The 19,223-nt window shown below is 45.6% G+C and overlaps 1 protein-coding gene across 9 annotated transcripts in view; it reads left to right on the forward strand.

Annotated features, from left to right (window-relative positions):
* SORBS2 (sorbin and SH3 domain containing 2) overlaps positions 1-18,845 on the forward strand; it is a 128,058-nt gene extending 109,213 nt beyond the window's left edge. For all 9 annotated transcript variants that reach the window (XM_061585106.1, XM_061585107.1, XM_061585112.1 and 6 more), the window contains 2 exons: positions 14,403-14,509; positions 16,437-18,845. In XM_061585106.1, coding sequence (XP_061441090.1) covers positions 14,403-14,509; positions 16,437-16,498 — 169 coding nt within the window. In that variant the 3' untranslated portion in view covers positions 16,499-18,845. The remainder of the gene's footprint in view (positions 1-14,402; positions 14,510-16,436) is intronic.
* Positions 18,846-19,223: the final 378 nt, after the last annotated feature.

A 19,223-nucleotide genomic window follows, 5' to 3' on the forward strand; every position in this document is an offset into this window, starting at 1 on the left:
CCAGAAATGATGCTTAATGGCTTCCAAACAAGCCAGGATATGAACGCATGGTTTAAAACTGCTTTAATATTCCAGCTTGTTTTGAAACCATTAACCATGCTTTCTGGGTTTATATGTAATGGGAAGTTGTGGCTAAGTGCTGCAACCTGACTTCTTCTGATGCTCACACAAAAGGAGGAGGGATTGCCTGCAAAAGTATGCTACTCATGCACACCTATTAAGCCAGGATATACATGTGCACATAACCAGTATTTTACCCCCATGAAAGCCAAACATTTTTTAGTTGTCACTACTTGTAAGAACAAAGTACTATTGCAGCAGAACCTCTATACATGGAATGGTTACATATACCACATGCCATGGCAACTGTATAAGCCCCTTAGAATCAATGAAGGATGTGCAACTTGTGCACCTGGTATATCACATCATTTTATTCAATTGCAGAAAACCTTCCTTTTATGGCTTCTTGGAGAATTAAAATCTGAACATGGTAGCACTTTAAAAACTATGTTTCATCACCACTGAAAACAATTTCACAATCTTAGCTCAAATTCAAGCATGCAAAAGTAAACGTGCTAATTTGCTATTACGCTGAATATTCTGACACCTCTTAGTGGTGGCAGGCAACCTCCAAAGTACCGATCAAATTCACTTTCGGTAATTCATGTAATTTTCATCTCAGAAATGATGGTTTCCATTTTTAATGATGACAGGAAGTTAATTAGTCTTACAAGATTTATACATAAGTACCCAGCCTGAGTATTTCTGGTTGATGTGCTGGAGTAGGAAAAAGACAGGAGTTACCTTGCAATCTCTTGAATGAAACCATTATGTTGATGGTGTACTAATTTATATACAGTGCAAATCCAGTTTCATAAAGTGGATTGATTAAACCACCAAAAAAGGGGCCATCGAAATCTTTGATTTAAAACAAGCATGATACTTCCCAATTCACATATTTCTTGGTTGCTATAAGAAATAAAGGATATTATGTTTGTAACTAAATGGAGCCTTTATACTGCCAGGATTATTATCCAGAATCTCTCATCAAACAGCCCTGATGGAGGGCGGGAGGGAGGACTGCCCCATAACCAAAGCTCTCTGGGCAGTTTACAATAACTAAAAACATAAAAAACAAATACACACATTTTAAAACACATCTTTTAAAACACAATTTAAAATCATTTAAAACACATGCTAAAATGCCTGGGAGAAGACGAAAGTCTTGACCTGGTGCCAAAAAGATAACAGTGTTGGCACCAGGCGCACCTCATCAGTCAGATTGTTCCATAATTTGGGGGCCACCACTGAGAAGGCCCTCTCCCTAGTTGCCAGACTTCCAGCTTCCCTTGGAGGAGGCACCCGGAGGAGGGCCTTGGATGTTGAGCGTAGTGTACGGGTGGGTTCGTATCGGGAGAGGCGTTCCATCAGGTATTGTGGTCCCAAGCCATGTAAGGCTTTAAAGGTTAAAACCAGCACCTTGAATCGAGCTCGGAAACATACAGGCAGCAAATGCAAGCGGGCCAGAATCGGCTTTATATGTTCAGACCGTTTGGTCCCTGTTACCAATCTGGCCACTGCATTTTGCACAAGTTGCAATTTCCAAACCGTCTTCAAAGGCAGCCCCACGTAGAGTGCATTGCAATAATCTAGCTTGGAGGTTACCAGATCGTGGACAACTGAAGCCAGGTTATCCCTGTCCAGATAGAGGCGTAGCTGGGCCACCAGCCGGAGTTGGTAGAAGGCACTCCGTGCCACCGAGGCTACCTGAGCCTCAAGTGACAGAGATGGTTCTAGGAGAACCCCCAAGCTACAAACCTGCTCCTTCAGGGGGAGTGCAACCCCATCCAGGACAGGTTGGACATTCACCATCCAATCAGAACAACCACCCACTAGCAGCATCTCAGTCTTGTCTGGATTGAGCCTCAGTTTATTAGCCCTCATCCAGTCCATTGTCGCAGCCAGGCACTGGTTCAGCACATTGACAGCCTCACCTGAAGAAGATGAAAAGGAGAAACAGAGCTGCGTGTCATCAGCATACTGATGGCAATGCACTCCAAAGCTCCAGATGACCGCACCCAACTGTTTCATGTAGATGTTGAACAGCATGGGGGACAGAACTGACCCCTGCCGAACCCCAAACTAGAGAGTTCAGAATGCCGAGCAATGTTCCCCAAGCACCACCTTCTGGAGACTACCTGCCAAGTAGGAGCGGAACCACCGCCATGCAGTCCCTCCCACTCCCAACTCAGCCAGTCTTCCCAGAAGGATACCATGGTCGATGGTATCAAAAGCTGCTGAGAGATCAAGAAGAATCAACAGAGTCACACTCCCCCTGTCTCTTTCCCGACAAAGGTCATCATACAGGGTGACCAAGGCTGTTTCCATGCCAAAACCAGGCCTGAAACCCAACTGAAATGGATCCAAATAATCGGTCTCATCCAAGAGTGTCTGGAGCTGGCCCGCAACCACTCATTCCAGGACCTTGCCCAGGAATGGAACATTTGCTACCAGACTATAGTTATTAAGATTTTCTGGGTCCAGGGAGGGTCTCTTCAGGAGTAGTCTCACTACCGCCTCTTTCAGGCAGCCAGGGACCACCCCCTCTCGCAGAGAGGCATTAATCACCTCCCTGGCCCAGCCAGCTGTTCCATCCCTGCTAGCTTTTATTAGCCGAGAAGGGCAAGGATCCAGAACAGAAGTGGTTGCATGAACCTGTCCAAGCACCTTGTCAACATCCTCAAGTTGTACCAACTGAAACTCATCCAAGAAATTGGGACAAGGCTGTGCTCTGAATACCTCGCTTAATTCACCTGCTATAACACTGGAGTCTAAGTCCTGGCGGATGCTAGAGATTTTATCCTGGAAGTGCCTAGCAAATTCATTAATAATAATAATAATAATAAAATTTTATTTCTAGGCCGCCTATCTGGCCGAATTAACGGCCGCTCTAGGCGGCGTACATAGACTAAAATATAACATAGAGTAAAATATAACATATAATACTAAACAAAACCCCAGTAGTCTATAGACATCCCGAGCAGCAGGTTCACGCACACATACACACACACGGTCTCTGGCCCCTTCAGCAGTTGCTGCTTTTGTAGCTGGAGAGAGACAGGGCCCCGCCCTTCCAGGCCAGGTGGAAATCAGCCAGAAATGCAGGGAGCAGGTCTTGCAGAAACTCACACAGGTAGATACAACAGGCCTCAGATGGTTCTGCCATTTCCCTGGGGCCAGAGTGTAATAGCCCCCGGACAATTCTGAAGAGCTCCGCTGGGCAGCAGTTTGATGATTTGATAGTGGCAGCAAAATACTGGGTTTTTGCTGCCCTCTCTGCCCCTAAATACAGCTTACCATAGGCACTTACCAGTGTATAATTGCATCCACTAGGAGTTCGTCTCCATCTGCACTCAAGCCATCTCCTATATTGTTTCATCGATCTCAGCTCTGGGGTATACCATGGAGCCGTACGAGCTCTACACAGGAGAGGGCGCTCAGGAGCAATCATGTCAACCACCCAGGTCCTTTCTGTATTATCAGCCGGAAAAGTCCCCAGAGCCCTTTGGATCCATCTGGATCCATTTGGAGGCAGACCAACTTAATAGGCCCCCATCCTTGCAGAGGGGAAAAGCCACTATAAGTCTAAACTTCAGCAAGCATTGATCTGTCCATGGCAGAGGGACTGATGTAAGGCCCCCCACATGCAGATCACCAACTCCATGTCCAGTTGCAAAAACCAAATCTAGAGTATGCCCTGCTACATGTTTTGGGCCAATGGCATATTGGGACAGTCCCATGGTTGTCATGGAGACCATGAAATCCTGAGCTGCCCCAGATAAAGTGGTCTCGGCATGGATGTTGACATCCCCCAGAACCAACAGTCTGGGGGATCTCAACAGTACACCCGAGACCACCTCTGTCAGCTCAGCTAGGGAGTATGTTGGGCAGCGGGGTGGGCAGTACACCAACAGAATCCCCAGTCTGTCCCACTGACCCAACACAAGGTGCAAACACTCCAGACCAGTAGTCACATGCACAGGGTGCTTGCAGAGGGAGATGGAGCTCCTATAGACCACAGCAACCCCCCCTCCCCGACGCTCAGATCTACCCTGATGCTGAACCAGGTACTCTGGCTGACATAGCTGGAAGAGACTGACTCCTCCCTGCTCACCCACCCAGATCTCAGTTATACATGCCAGAACAGCTGCCTCATCCACAATTAAATTGTGAATGAGGAAGATCTTATTATGCACCAATCTGGTGTTTAGGAGCAGCATCCGGAGGCCTGAGTGCTGGCTGATAGGGGAACCAACAAACCTGCGGGTGTGGGGAGGACCGGAACAAGGCACAGTCGTTAACTGCCTGGGCCACGTTCCCCTTACCTGGCAAGTCCTCCTCACAATGCTATATCTCCCTCTACCCATCACTACACTAATTGGGAGGTCCTCAAGTCTCCCCACTTGGCTCTGAGTCCTTTCTCCCAGGCACATGACTCAAGACCCGCAAAAAGGCAGGCAAAGCAGGAGCTGCCTCAGCCAGCCAGCTTATGTATCCCCTCCAGAGAAGGGACAGGTGGAAGGAATCAGCAACAGTTGGCTGAGTTCCTGGGCCTGGGCCTGCAAACCGTGACACCTGCTGAGCAGAAGTCCAACAGGGAGAGGGTGGTGGTAGCCAAGCAGCAGCAGCAAGCAGGCAAACAGCAGCAGCAAATGGCTCTCCTTCCCTGGATGGTGGTGGACCCCTTCCTCCTGCAGGCACTGGGTCTTATGCCTTTTATGCAAACTACTTTATAAATGCTATGAGGAAAAACTGAAATCAGAGGTTTCTGTTCAGTGATTTCAATGGCCTGGTTCACTTGGAACACTAAGCCAAGCTATGGCTTAGTATGAACTAGCAAGTCTATGCTGAAGATTTAGAAAATTGTGGCCACTTTACCTTTCACCCAGTCTTGCTGCTGCACTACCAGGAGCTAAGACGTGGTTTGGCTTAGTGTTAATATGCAAAGCCAGGGTCATGGTTTGTCTGGTTCCAAACAAACCATGACCTGTGACTAAGGTTTCTTCTTGTCTTATTGCTTGTGATTTGTTTGGGGGAGATAAACCAAAAGCCCAGGTCTGCATGTAACATTAAGGCAAATATGGCTCAGTTCTCTGAAGCACAGCAGCAGCAGGATAAGGGGAAGAGCAAGATTGCTGTGATTTTCTGAATGTGCAGCAGCCCACTTGCTCATTCATACTAAGCCATAGTTTGACTTAGCGTTACATGCAAGCTGAGTCTGTGTGATCCAAGAACATTAAGTGAGATCACTTACTTGGACAGTAACGTTCCAGAATCAAGGACTAATAGTTAATAGGAATCACAGTGTGTTCCCATAACATGGAAAGCAAATGTCAATGCTGTTAAACTGATAGTCTAAATATTCATAATTTGAACAATAATATAATACATGGCATGCTTTTAAAAAATGCTGTGAAATTCTCATTTTTGTCCCTGACTCATTCTTTTCCCAGTACAACAGGCTTTGTCTTGATGTGTCATGGATTAAACTTTAATAACAATGTCTTATGTACATATGTTTGTACTACAGACAGATACTGTTTTAATAGAGGTTACTTTTGACACATAATAACTGAAATTTTAAAAAATCAAATATAAATGAAAAAAGCCATTTTAAGTTGTTAATTTTTAAAACTGATTTTTTTCACACTGCGTCCTAGTAGAAAACAAAGGTGTCTTTTAATAGTGTATGGAGAGCCAGTGAGGTGTAGTGGTTAAGGTGCTGGACTACGACCTGGAGACCAGGCTTCGAATCCCCACACAGCCATGAAGCTCACTGGGTGACCTTGGGCCAGTCACTGCCTCTCAGCCTCAGAGGGAGGCAATGGTAAAACCTCCTCTGAATACTACTTACCAAGAAAGCCCTATTCATAGGGTCACCATAAGTCGGAATTGACTTGAAGGCAGTCCATTCACATTTTTCAATAGTATACAGTCTTGCTAAATCTAATAGGAGTTTTGTAAAAATAATAATGAAAAGACAAGAATAGGAGGGGCTATACTTCCTCTAATGGTGAACTCAGCTGGTGAGTACTGAAAACATTATAGTCAAAACAAAGTCACTGGAAAAACAATGGGAAGGCATCCATGTATTTAAAGGAACCCCAGGTTTTGTAAAAAGACAAAAAATGAAAGAAAAAGAACCTAAGGGGCAAACACACACACATCAGATCAATGAGGACTGAACGTGGTCAGTAGCTACAAAATATTGAGTGTATGTTGGTTGTATGAAATGGAAAAGGATAGGAGAGCCTCTCAATACTAGTAGCTGGGAACCACAAGTGGGGAGAGGGTCGATATATTCAGGTCCTGCTCGTGGGCTTCCCATAGGTACTTATTTGGCCCCTGTGAAAACAGGATGCTAGGCTACATGGGCCTTTGCTCTGATCCAGCAGGGCTCTTATATTCTTATGTGTGACTGGGAAGAGGGCATGAATGCCTGATTGGCTGGCTGGAACACTGAACAGGAGCAGTCTACATTTTCCATAGGAGGAATGCCATCATGCTGGATTATAGCTCGTCCTATCGTCCAAAGGCAAGAATGTTTCTGAAGTCAAGACTAGGGCATCAGGCCCCTCCCACTCTCCAGTTCATTCTTGCCTTTCGTCCCTGCAAGATCTTTAGCTAGTGACTAGATAAGTTTTTTGTCTTTGTGTGATAGAGGGTGGAGTTTTGTGTACGTTGTTTCGTCTCGTTCCTTCCCTTTGTCTCATCCCTTACCACGGTTTGTGTGTTGTCAATTTCTCGTTTTCCCGGGGGGTGTTTTTTACTCCCAAACTACAGAGCTGCGGATTGCTTGGTGGGGTTTAGAGAGTTGTTTACCAGGAGGGAGGTGGAGTTCGGATTAGTATTGAGTAAAACCATATGCTTATGTGCCTTAAGAAGAAATCTTGTTAATCTTGTTAGCTTTGTTATCTGTAATAAATACTTAATTTGGTTTACCAAAGGCCTGATCCTTGGCTGGGGTTTCACAGACCAGAAGGGAGGGTAAGGTAATGACCAAGGCTGAAGGGGAACTGTAACAAATGGTGGCAGCGGTGAAGAGAATAACAATACCAGTATTCAGAGTCTCTGGGAATACTAGTATTGGGACGTTACTGGTGGTTGCCTAGCAGGGGGATCTGTTGAGATCTGTGCTAGAGCAGGGAGAGAAATCATAAGAGAGTGCGGTCCGGACTGGTGGAGTCCCTGGTGGTGCCTAGAGACAGGCAGTAACCACGAGCAGGTAGGAACCTGACAGGGAGAGCCAGGGAAGGACGCCTCACATGCAGAGGCTGCGGTCTCTTTCCTCAGCGGGGCGAGGAGCTGCGGCGGCAGCCTCCACCCCCCCCTTTTTTGTTCTACTGATCCTCCTTTTGTGCCCTGACGATTAGGAGCCCGCGGCTGTGGCTTCTTTCGTACTTATTTTCTCCTGTCCTTTTTGCCATTTCCCCTTGTGCCTTGACGATCGGGAGCCTGCGGCTGCAGCTCCCTTCGTCGTTCATTTTTACGGGCGGCGCTTCATTTGCCCGTCAGGAGCCGATGTCTGCGGCTCTTTGCCTTCCCCTTTTTTAGCGACTTCTCTTGTTTGGGCTGCCTTGTCTCTCTCAATCATCTGCGGCGCTTGGTTCCTCACGGAGTCAGTCCCTTCAGCCCGCGGCTGCGGCTTGCCTGTTGGCCGATTCTCTTCGGCTTCGGGAAGTCCGCTAGCTGTCCTGCCTCCTTCACGAAGTCTTTTTCCAGGCTAATTTTTTCAGCCGCGATTACCTTCTTAGTCCCACGGCTGTATTTCTACCGTGGGCGGTTCCATTTTTACAGTTAAAAATTTTTCCCACCTTGCTCATTTCTTCACACAACGGTTTTTGCTGGGCAAAGTATCCATCATTTTTGTTCGAATTTTCCCGCTCTTTTTACGGGCGCCATTTTAGTGGCCGTTTTTTCCCATTCCTTTTGAGAACCCACTAGTATTACAAAAGGGGATTTTTTCCTTCACGGGTTGGGGTTTGCAGAGCCCAGGTTCTTGTCAGCTCCCTCTGTGTGATCTGCTCCCTGTTTATGTGCTGCAGATAGGATTTTTACCTCTACATAAGTTCCTTTACCAACCCCATCTCTGAGGCTGACCCTGGCAACCACTGGGTTACTGTGGCTTTCTACAATCACTGCAACTACTGTGCACATGTGACTTTTCATCAAATTTACTAATACTGCCATAACAGTGCACCAGGCCACCTGTTAGTGCGCAAGACTATTGAAAATATACAAAGCTATTTGGACTATACTGTGCAAGTTGTGCAATATCACCTTTCCTCCAAGTGTACATTCTGCCCCATCGTGACAGTGTACCTACCATCAGCCAGTGCATTCTGCTCCAGTCGTGTGCTGTGTACTGTGCATGTTCTAAGACTGTTCATAGCGTACATTCTGCCCCATCGTGGCAGTGTACTTTGCCATCTGCCAGTGCATTGTGCCCCAGTCGTGTGCCGTGTACTGTGCCTGCCCGGGTCTGTGCATTCTGCCCCAGTCGTGTGCCGTGTACAGCTACCCTTATTATCTACATGATGGCAGAACAGCCAGAGACAACCCAGGCAACCAAGCCGATACAACAGCCTGTGACAAACCAGATGACCAAGCCTAAACCTCCTAAGGCGGTCAAACATAAGCACTCTAAAGCGGTTGCCAAAACCAAACATCTTAGCCACAGCACAATCAAGCGGCCCCGTTATGTCTCTGTTCCAGTGCCAGAGGACTCAAATCATGCACAGTTAACTACTCTCTTTCATTCTCCTGCGGCTTCCTCTGATGAGGAGGACTTTCCTGGATTTCCTGTACAGCCAACGTCCAGCCAACCCAGAGCTTGCTCTTCTTCACTACCTGTGGGGCCGTCTACAGTTCCGCCTATCCAAGAGCAACCATCTACATCTCCGGGACTACAGCTTTCCCATGAGTTCATTACACAACTTCAGGGCATGCTGTCCTTTTTTACTCAGAGTCAATCATCTTCACAACCTCCCGCTATCCCTCAACACAGCGGGGTTCAAAGTGTACACAGTGAGACAAACCCATCAGGTTCTCCAGACCCATTTGACGTTACCAGGGGCAGGTTCGTTGATGACGCCTCTTTTGATGCAGAGTCCGCATTCGCGCTGCAAGACCAAGCGGACGAGTGGAGTGACCATTCGGAACCAGAGCCAGAAACCTCCTATCGTCTCTTCGACTCTTCAGATTACCAGCCCCTGGCGCGCAGAGTCTTGAACGCCCTTGGTCTTCAATCCACTCCAACTGCAGCTTCCACTCCCGCTTTAAAAGGGGCCAGGGTCTTGAAATCCCCTACGCCAGCTGAAAACTTCCTCCCTGTCCCAGACCCCATCGCTAAACTGGCCAAGGACGAATGGTCCCACCCCTTACAGGCACGCCGATTTAATAACATTGCGGACAGACTTTATCCTTTGGCCCCAGACTTTTCTACCAGACTGGCTGTCCCTAACATCGACGAGCCTATTTCCAGTTTAGTTTCCAGGTCCCTCTTGCCGAGGGAAGGGGACTCTCATCTAAAGGATGCCACTGAACGGAGACTGGACTTTGCTTTACGCAAGACCCATGAGGCCATTGCCTTTTCCATGCGTGCATCCACATCTGCCTCTATTTTCACCAGGGCAGCAATGATGTGGTTAGACGACCTCATCGAGGACCCCAATCCAGATCCTGCCACTCTGCGCAGATCACTACTAAAACTGCGTAAAACAGCTGCTTTCGTGGCCGACGCCACCTTGGACGCGAATCAACTAGCAGCACGCGCCCTGGCGGCTCAGATCGTTGCCAGACGGACCCTCTGGCTTCGTCACTGGCAGGCTGACTCTACTGCCAGAGTTAATCTTTCATGAGCACCTTATGCAGGCTCATTACTTTTCGGGGAAGAGGCATTAAGGGCAGTGCTTGTCGACCCTAAGGACACTCGAAAGCCTGTCTTGGCCACCGTCAAAAACGTCGAGCGCAGACCCTTTAGGCGTTTCGCTTCATATCGCACGTCTCAGCCCTTTCGGGGAACCCGGCCCGGGGGACGAGGCCGTGACTTCCCAGCATTTGACTTCCGCTCCACCAGAGGAGGCTGGAATAGACGTTTCCCCAGTAGAGGTCAGTACCAGGGCCGCAGAGGCTACTCAACGTCCTCATACAGGGGAGGGTCTGGCCAACGCAGACAATACTAAGGCAATACCAGTTGGGGGCAGATTGATTCTATTTGCCAAACTTTGGCTACCTCTGACTCAGGTCCCATGGATCAGAGACCTCTTTTGTTATGGATATGCAATTGAGTTTTGGGCAATACCTCCAAACAATTTTCATCCTTCCCCTTGTCCCAGGGCACTAGACAGGCGCTGCATCATGCAGACTGCGATACAGCACCTTTTGGACATAGAGGCGATAGAGCCAGTCCCCAATGCAGAGAGGTCGGAAGGGGTGTACTCCCTCCTATTTGCTGTGCCTAAACGCGATCTCTCATGGAGGGCGGTTTTGAACCTCAAGTTCATTAACCGTTTCGTAAAGTATTGCAGGTTCAAAATGGAATCCCTCCACTCCATTACAGACAGCCTGCAAGAAGGTGACTTCCTTGTCTCTATCGACCTAAAGGAAGCGTATCTCCATGTCCCTATTTGCACAGCCCACAGGAAATTCCTTCGTTTTGCCTTTGGCTCCCAGCACTTCCAATATCGAGCAATGCCGTTCGGACTCTCGTCTGCCCCGAGAGTATTTACCAAGGTGCTACTTACCCTAGTGGCTTACCTCAGGCTTCAAGGGGTCCATATCTACCCCTATCTGGACGATCTCCTAATACGCGCAAGGTCTAGGGAGCTTACTCATCGTCATCTAACACTCACGCTCCATAACTTACAGGCCCACGGCTGGCTAGTCAACTTCGACAAAAGCCATCTACAACCAACCCAACGCCTGCAGCATCTAGGGGCAATGTTAGACACACTGCAAGCGACTGTATTCCTGTCCCCAGATCGCATCACCGCTATCACAGACATCGCAAGGTCTCTGATGCACAAATCTTCTGCAGATGTCATGCTTCTAGCCAGGGCTCTCGGAATGTTGGTATCCACCATCCATATTGTGCCATGGGCTCGGGCACATACGCGCCAGCTACAGTGGGCCCTGTTGCCATTCCAACATGACATTGCCAACTCAAACCATTGAGCAATCCCCCTGAGTCCCACACTGCGCTTGTCTTTCCGCTGGTGGACAAGGGTACAACATCTCACCCAAGGCACTCCGTTCAGAGAACCCCACCGGACTGTCATTACCACCGATGCCAGTCTCCTGGGTTGGGGAGCCCACTGCAACTCCCAGTTCGTTCAGGGAGTTTGGAACACAGCAGAACAAACTCAAAACATCAACTGGCTGGAACTAAAGGCTGTCCACTTAGCTCTGCTTCATTTTCAGTCTCTCTTCCACTTGGACCATGTCCTCATTCGAACGGACAACACGTGTGCCAAATCTCATTTAAACAGACAGGGAGGCACCAGGTCCAGACCTCTACAGAGCCTAGCTTCCATCATATTCGACTGGGCAGAACAACATCTGCAATCCCTCAAAGCAGAACATCTCAGAGGAATTTGGAATTTCACAGCAGACTGGCTCAGCAGACAACAAGTCTTTCCGGGAGAATGGAAACTTCATCCGACTGTGTTCCATCTTCTCCAGCGTCGATTCGGCCCCTTCTCAGTCGACCTCTTTGCTTCCAGTCGCAATTGCCAGCTACCCAGGTACTTCGTTCGATACCTGGACACGACAGCGGAAGCGGTGGATGCTCTTGTCATTGCCGTGGCCGGAGGGACTATTATACGCCTTCCCTCCAATACCACTATTAGCCAAAACCTTGCGGAAGGTACGTCGCAAGAGGGCACAGCTGGTTCTGATAGCACCATATTGGCCCCGTCGACCATGGTTCTCGGATCTCCTGGCACTGTCGGTGACGGATCCCTGGCCACTCCCAGTCAGGCCAGATCTCTTATCACAAGGCCCAGTATGGCATCAGGACCCCAAGTGGCTCAACCTAACAGCGTGGCATTTGAACGGGGACATTTGAGATCGGCCGGCCTGTCAGACGCTGTTATTGACATTATTTTGGCCTCGAGAAGACCATCCACCACTCGTATATATCAGCATACTTGGGTAGTGTTCTCCAGGTGGTGTCAGTCTCAACACATCGATCCTTCCAAGGCTACAGTACAACAAGTGCTGCAATATCTTCATAGGGGCCTCATGTTGGGACTTAGACCCAATACATTACGTCGACATGCGTCCACCCTGTCGTCCATTCTTTCAGTATCTTCCACTGACGCCCCTGTTGCCTCACATCCGTTTATCAAACGCTTCCTTAGAGGCACTGCTCTACGCTCGCCGGCTGTAGCTCACCGTTTTCCATCATGGAGTTTGTCAAAGGTTCTACAGGCCTTACAACGTCCTCCGTTTGAGCCACTCAGGACTGTGCCTTTACGTCTGTTGTCTTTCAAGGTCCTGTTCCTGATTGCGATTACATCGGCGAGAAGAGTCTCGGAACTGGGCACATTGTCTTCTGCTCGCCACCTCTGTGTCTTTCACAAGGATTCTGTTGTGCTGAAAACTGATCCTTCATTCCGTCCCAAGGTCAATTCAGTTTTCCATTGCAACCAGGACATTGTTCTACCTTCATTTTGTCCGAATCCTACTCATCCGCTCGAGAAGGCTTGGCATTCGTTGGATGTTCGGAGGGCTCTCAAGACCTACCTGTCCAGGACCCAGGATATACGACAGACTGAGTCTTTGTTTGTATCCTTTCATCCAAGGTCTATGGGGCATAAAGTAGCTAATTCCACCTTATCCCGCTGGTTGCGTGCATGTATTACCTTAGCCTATGAGTCCCTTAAGATTCCAGTTCCGCCTAGTATAACAGCTCATTCCACTAGATCAGCAGCCACTTCGGCTGCTTTTGCTACTAACGCTCCTGTTGCCGATATTTGTAGAGCTGCTGTTTGGTCTACTCCACACTCGTTCATAAGGCATTATAAAATAGATCGTTATGCCTCTGCCGATGCCTCATTTGGCAGACGAGTTTTGCAACAGGTTCTTAATGACGATTAGTATGTGGGTGGTCCCTCCCTGTTATGGGCTGCTTTGGTACATCCAGCATGATGGCATTCCTCCTAAGGAAAATGGACCATTGGTCTCACCTGAAGGGTGATTTTCATAGGAGGAATCCCATCATGACCCTCCCAGTTGGAGGATAACTACATAATTTTTGGGATGGTTTATATATTACAGTTCGTCATTATATTATATTATATTACATTAAATTTTAATTCTCTAGTGAAGTCAAGACTTCTATTACTGTTTTCGCTAGGTTAGAGTCAGATATTATTAATGTTACTATTATTATGTTATGTTCTTGCTGCTAGGCCCGTTGGCCTTTTTTCCTGCATGTTTAGATATATCTCTTTGGACTCGCTGAGAATGAACTGGAGACTGGGAGGGGCCTGACGCCCTAGTCTTGACTTCAGAAACATTCTTGCCTTTGGACGATAGGACGAGCTATAATCCAGCATGATGGGATTCCTCCTATGAAAATCACCCTTCAGGTGAGACCAATGGTCCATTTTGTTGCAGCTGTCACTTGTAATTCTTAACAATGAAGTGTAAGATCTGACTACCCTGCGTGTTAAATCTTTATCAGTGAACTACAGTACATCCCTGTATCCCCTGAAAGGAGGGTTATGGAGCCGTCCTAAACAATATGGGCTGGGGTATAGGGGTGCTACTGAAGAGAGCGGTGGAAAATGTTCCTTCTGTGAGCTGTTTCTTCAAATACAACACTGATTTTGGAGAATTCTTCCTCCCCAGTAGCCACACAGACCTACCTACCTACCTATCTACCTTCCTACCTCTCATCTCACATTATTCATTGCAGAGGTGAGAGAACGGAATTTCTACGTCCTTCCTTAATTTAACTTTCCTTACAATCCAAGCCTCTGTCTCTTGGGAAAATGTCTTGATTCCCTGTGGCAAATTAATAAACATCTGCACAGTTATTATGTTAAAATACAGCCATCTACAAGAGAATAGAAGGGGGTATGGAATTATGAGCTGAGCTACATTGTAGCTAATAGCTGGATTGACAAGCTAACTAAATAATACTTAGCATTTGTATTGTGCTTTATGTGATCAAACTCTTCATATGCTTTTCTAGTTGTGGTCTTTACAGCAGCCTCATAAATGGTCTATTTTTAACTTCAAAGGACTATTTATTTAACAAGCTTTTCCAGCTGAGTAAAAATGAAAGGTGCTCGGGTTTTTTTCTTTAAATGCATCCATTTGTCCTGTTTAAGGTTTCAGGTTCTGTATAACTATACTCCTAGGAACGAAGATGAATTGGAGCTCAGAGAGGGAGATGTCATTGATGTGATGGAAAAATGTGATGATGGATGGTTTGTGGGTATGTTTATTTTAAATTTAGTAGTGCTTTAGGATATATGTCCTACCTCAAAAGATTACGTAGCTGGATACTCATGATACTTTATAGCTAGCAAATCAGAGTTACTGAGATCCCTGCAGTAAAAATAGCCCTGTTAGGATCTTCTCAGAAATTCCTGGTATGAATTGTGTCATGCCTTTTAGAAAGAATGTGGCAATCTTTATTTAATTCTTTCACACAGGATGTGTATCACCCCCAGTCCAGAGTTCCGCAAATGCTCTAAAGAACATATGGAACTTGCACACAGGCCCAATTCCAAATTTTTTATGAGCTCCCCAAATTCCCTAAATCATTTGCATCCGAGTCCCTGGTAATACAGCAGTACGCCCAGCAATGTGCGATGTTTGGGGTCCTGCATCCTCCCAGGCATGAGCAGTTGATTGGCAAGGTATACACACTGTCACTGTATGAGACCTGGCCAAGTCAGAAGCAGTGTGTGTTTGACTTCTTCTAACTGGCAAATGCCATGCTTGGTATGAGAACACATTCTCAAAATCCCCATTCACAGCAAAGTTGGCAGCAGGGCTGGCACCAGGCATGACTGGGCACTTGGGCACCAGACTGCCCCAGGCCCAGGTTGTCATGCTTCCCAACACCCCCTCCCAATGTAGGCAGCACAGGCCTAAAGAGGCCTGCCTGCCCCACCTCCCTCCCCAATCACCGCATCAGTGCTCTGTGCATGCATGCCTGCCAAGATGGGGGGGGTCAACCCCTTAGGGATGCCCCTGCTGCCATCTTGGGTGATGGCAGGTGTGCAAGCGCTGATGTGGTAATGTGGGAGGTAGGTGGGGCAGGTGGGCCTATTTAAGCCTGCATCTGGAGGGGTGCCTGAGAAGGGTGGAGATCCCAATCTGCAGCAGGGTCAGGTCACTGGGCATGATTTGCCCCACAACCCGATGCTGGCATGGAATGCGGAGTGGGAGCTCCACCTTCCCAGCCTAAGGAGGGGCCCTTCTGGCTCACATGAGCCCTTGGCCAGTGCCCGACCTGACTGCCCACTGGCACCAGGCCTGGGTGGCAGTGTTCTGAATCCAGTAGCCCCCTAAATTTGCACCTTGGCAAATACCTGACATTGCCACCTGAAGCACTGGCCATAGTAGGGTTCCCCATTAACTTTGGTGGAGACAGCATCAGTCTATTGCACTCACATGCATAGAACTGCTTATGAGAATGGGGACCCCTTCCAACTTTGGGAGCTTAATATGGGAACTGAAGCGCCTACACAAGGAGCCATTGAATTGGAGTGAAAGTCTTTGCAGTGATGAAAACCGAGTTGTATGACATGTTACAAGGAAACTAAACTAACTATTAATATAAACAGTACTAAGCTACATAGATCAAAACTAATTTTCCTGATACTGTAATTAACAATTGTTCCCTGTTAAAAAGCATTGTATATAAGAGGTGGGAAGAACAATGTATGTTGTCAGAAGTTTCTTTGAAATTTCAGCTGCATCCACTTGAACGGCTGAAGAGGCAAGCTACATTTTAAAAAAAATTAAATGGCTTGACTCCTCAGCAGTGTGAGCTGCTGTAGCGAAAGTCTCTGAGACTACACTTCTCCCTTTTTTGTACCTATAGCTCAGGTGTGGGGAACCTTTGGCCCTCCAGATGTTGCTGATCTACAACTCCAATCTTCGCTGGCCATTGGCCATGTTTCCTGGGGCTGATGACAGAACCAAACGTTCCCCACACCTGTGATACCTTTATTGGATTACTGTGACACTGAATTCCATTTTGCTATTCAATGTATTGTTACATGTTTTCCAAATGATACAGTATTGAATATACTAATGAAATACCATGTAATGAAACACAAAGGCTATCTTCTTTAGAGAGCAACATGTTACAACTACTACCATGTTTCACTTATTACTTCTACTTTCAGGAACCTCCAGAAGAACAAAATTCTTTGGTACTTTCCCTGGAAACTATGTCAAGAGGCTGTGAAATGTTTGGTTTTTTCCTGCTTATTTATGCTGCATTTCTGCAACACATCTGCATATCAAGCTGCTAGAAAACATGCTCCACCAGCCTTCTGTTTTCCTGCTTTGCAATTCCAAGTAGATGTCATCTAGTTCATCCTCATCATTCCCATCTTCATCTGCCAGCCAGCAGTATTACCGTAACGGCTACGATGGGATAACTCAACTTTTATGAAACAAGAGGAATTACATCTTTTTTTGTGCAGTAAATCTTTGCTTGCCCCTACCAATTTGAAACATGCCAATAAGAAAAAATGACAGGTACATTGTGACACTCCAAGCAGTTACCCATATTATTTTAGGGTATTTGCAGTACTAATGAAAAATGTTTTATCTTTTTTTTTTCACTTAATATATAGATCAGGTTGTGGTTTACTACTTTTTCACCATTGTTTTTGAGTTTTCACATTCTTTTTAAGTTGAGAAGCATTCGTTGTTTCACTTTGCTGTGTCGCACGTTTGCCCTTTTTTATCCATTGGCAAAATAAGATAATTGCTAAAAAATATAGTTTTGGTGCCCTTGTATGTTGCGACATATGCAGAGTGGCTGTAAAATTTCGAACTGGAGTGTTTCAAAAGGAGAATTACTCTTAACAGTTGAAAATCCATGATTTCCAATTGCATTTCAATTTCATAAGGCTTTCATAAGATTTCATAAGGCTTGAATGAACAGAGGTCATACATTGGTTAAATCTTCCTTCCCCCCAACTAAGGGCAGCTTTGTGCATGAATTATATGTGTAAATACAGAAAAGATAGCTTGCATTTCCTGCATCTGGACACATTAATGTCTGAAGTAAATAGGCATGTATGGGGAAAATGGATGCTCCTAAATCAGTGTAGTCTCTCTACAGGGAAAATTAATAAGTTGTATATTAATGATGTGTACAAATACAGGAAACATGACTGATTTGCACTTTCTGTATTTGCATGTGTTAATGCCGTAAGTGGGGTGAGACGTATGAATCTCTTTGCAAAGAGAAGTGGATGCTTCCAATGCAAGTGCAGCATACATATCTCTCTTTACAGGGAAACTCTTCAAAATTCCCACTTCCATCATCAGTGAAATGTGCAAGCTTATCCAAAGGAATCCATGTTTATTGCTTAACATCAAGGAAGTGCAGAAAGCAAAATAAAAAAATACTGGAAAATCATGAACAGTTAAGCAAGCCAACAATGAAACTATTGATGTCATACATTTCTCTGCGATATAAAAGATATGTTGTGAGTGCAAAAGAGTATCTGAAAGTCTAGTGTTCAACATTTATCATATCGAGTTTCAGCAAAAAAAGGCAATGTCAGTACGTTGTTTTTATTGTAACAGTCACTGGGTTGGAAAATCGACAAAGTATCACATAATGTTATTATTTTATCACATACGTATGCACATAAATTAATAAACCTGAACAATATTTTCTTCCTAGCACTATAGCATTAAAAGAAAGTAACAGAAAGGCACAAAGATGAAAACTGGTACATGTGGGTAGATTTTTATCCATGAAATAGTATCAAATATTTGAATGTAGTATTTGTTTTCCTTATGCAAAGATACACATCTACAGCGTATGATGGAAGACACATGATTTCCCATGTCAATGGCTTTATGCAGATCAGTCCAGATTTGGTTTTGCTGGCACCTTATAGAAGGCAAAAACAAAACAAAGCCCTTTTCTGGGTAAAAGACAGATCTCACAAATGTTTGTAGTCTTTTGTACATATGTTGGCTTTTTTGTACAGAGCCATTTTATTGTTGATTTTTTTGAAGAAGAAAAAAGCAAGTTGTTTGATCTACAGCCTACCCCCTCCCACTAATAAAATATCATATCCTAATTTTATTTACCCTCCCCTTATGTATAAGCACATTTGGATAGTGCAATTCTGTAAAATAGCATCTGCTGCAAACGTTTTATGAAGTATAATATGATTTTACCAGCCAAATCTAAAAAAGAAATGTACATATGTCTTTACTGTAGAGAAATGTCAATGCAACAATTAATCATCTTTGTGCAGCATACCTTTATTACTGAAAATTTCATGGCAAAAGCTTTCTATTTCAAAGGCTTTCCATTATAAATTAGATGCGCATGCAGCTTTGCTGTGAAATCAATACCTATCCTTAATGCCATTTATGATGGAAGACTTAAATGTCTGTTGCCTGTGACATTTTAAAAAAACACTGTTTCTACTCTATCTGATTTTAATAGAACATTTTTCATACCTGGCTTTCAGGTAATTGACTTCGAATTCTTACATGCAAAGGGTCTCTGTGTTTTTCCCTTTAATAGACTTCTAATAAAATTTGCTTGGAGTATATTGGTGTGTCTTTTTGATTAGCATCCTTACTGTACAGCATCACACATTTAAGCTGAATATGTTGGAATTAAAATACTGAGCAGCAAGATTCATTGCCCTGTAAAAGAGCAAGGCATCATGAAGAAAGCAATGACCCAGTGCGTTTTGTGAAGCCAGTGGAACATGTAAGTATATTTCAGCACAGGGAACATGATTATTGATTTGTTTAGGGTTGTTGTATGCACTCTCACCTTTTCTTCTTCTTTTGCTACACTAAATAGGATACCATTCCAAAGCCATGCACTCCAATAAGCTGGAAAACTCTAATAAGAGAAAAGACTCTAACAATGTTACAAAGCTCATCCACACAGTGATTTAGTGTGTGTCTGGTGCTACTTG

Source organism: Rhineura floridana, chromosome 9, assembly GCF_030035675.1.
Source record: "Rhineura floridana isolate rRhiFlo1 chromosome 9, rRhiFlo1.hap2, whole genome shotgun sequence".
NCBI classification, from domain to species: Eukaryota; Metazoa; Chordata; class Lepidosauria; order Squamata; family Rhineuridae; genus Rhineura; species Rhineura floridana.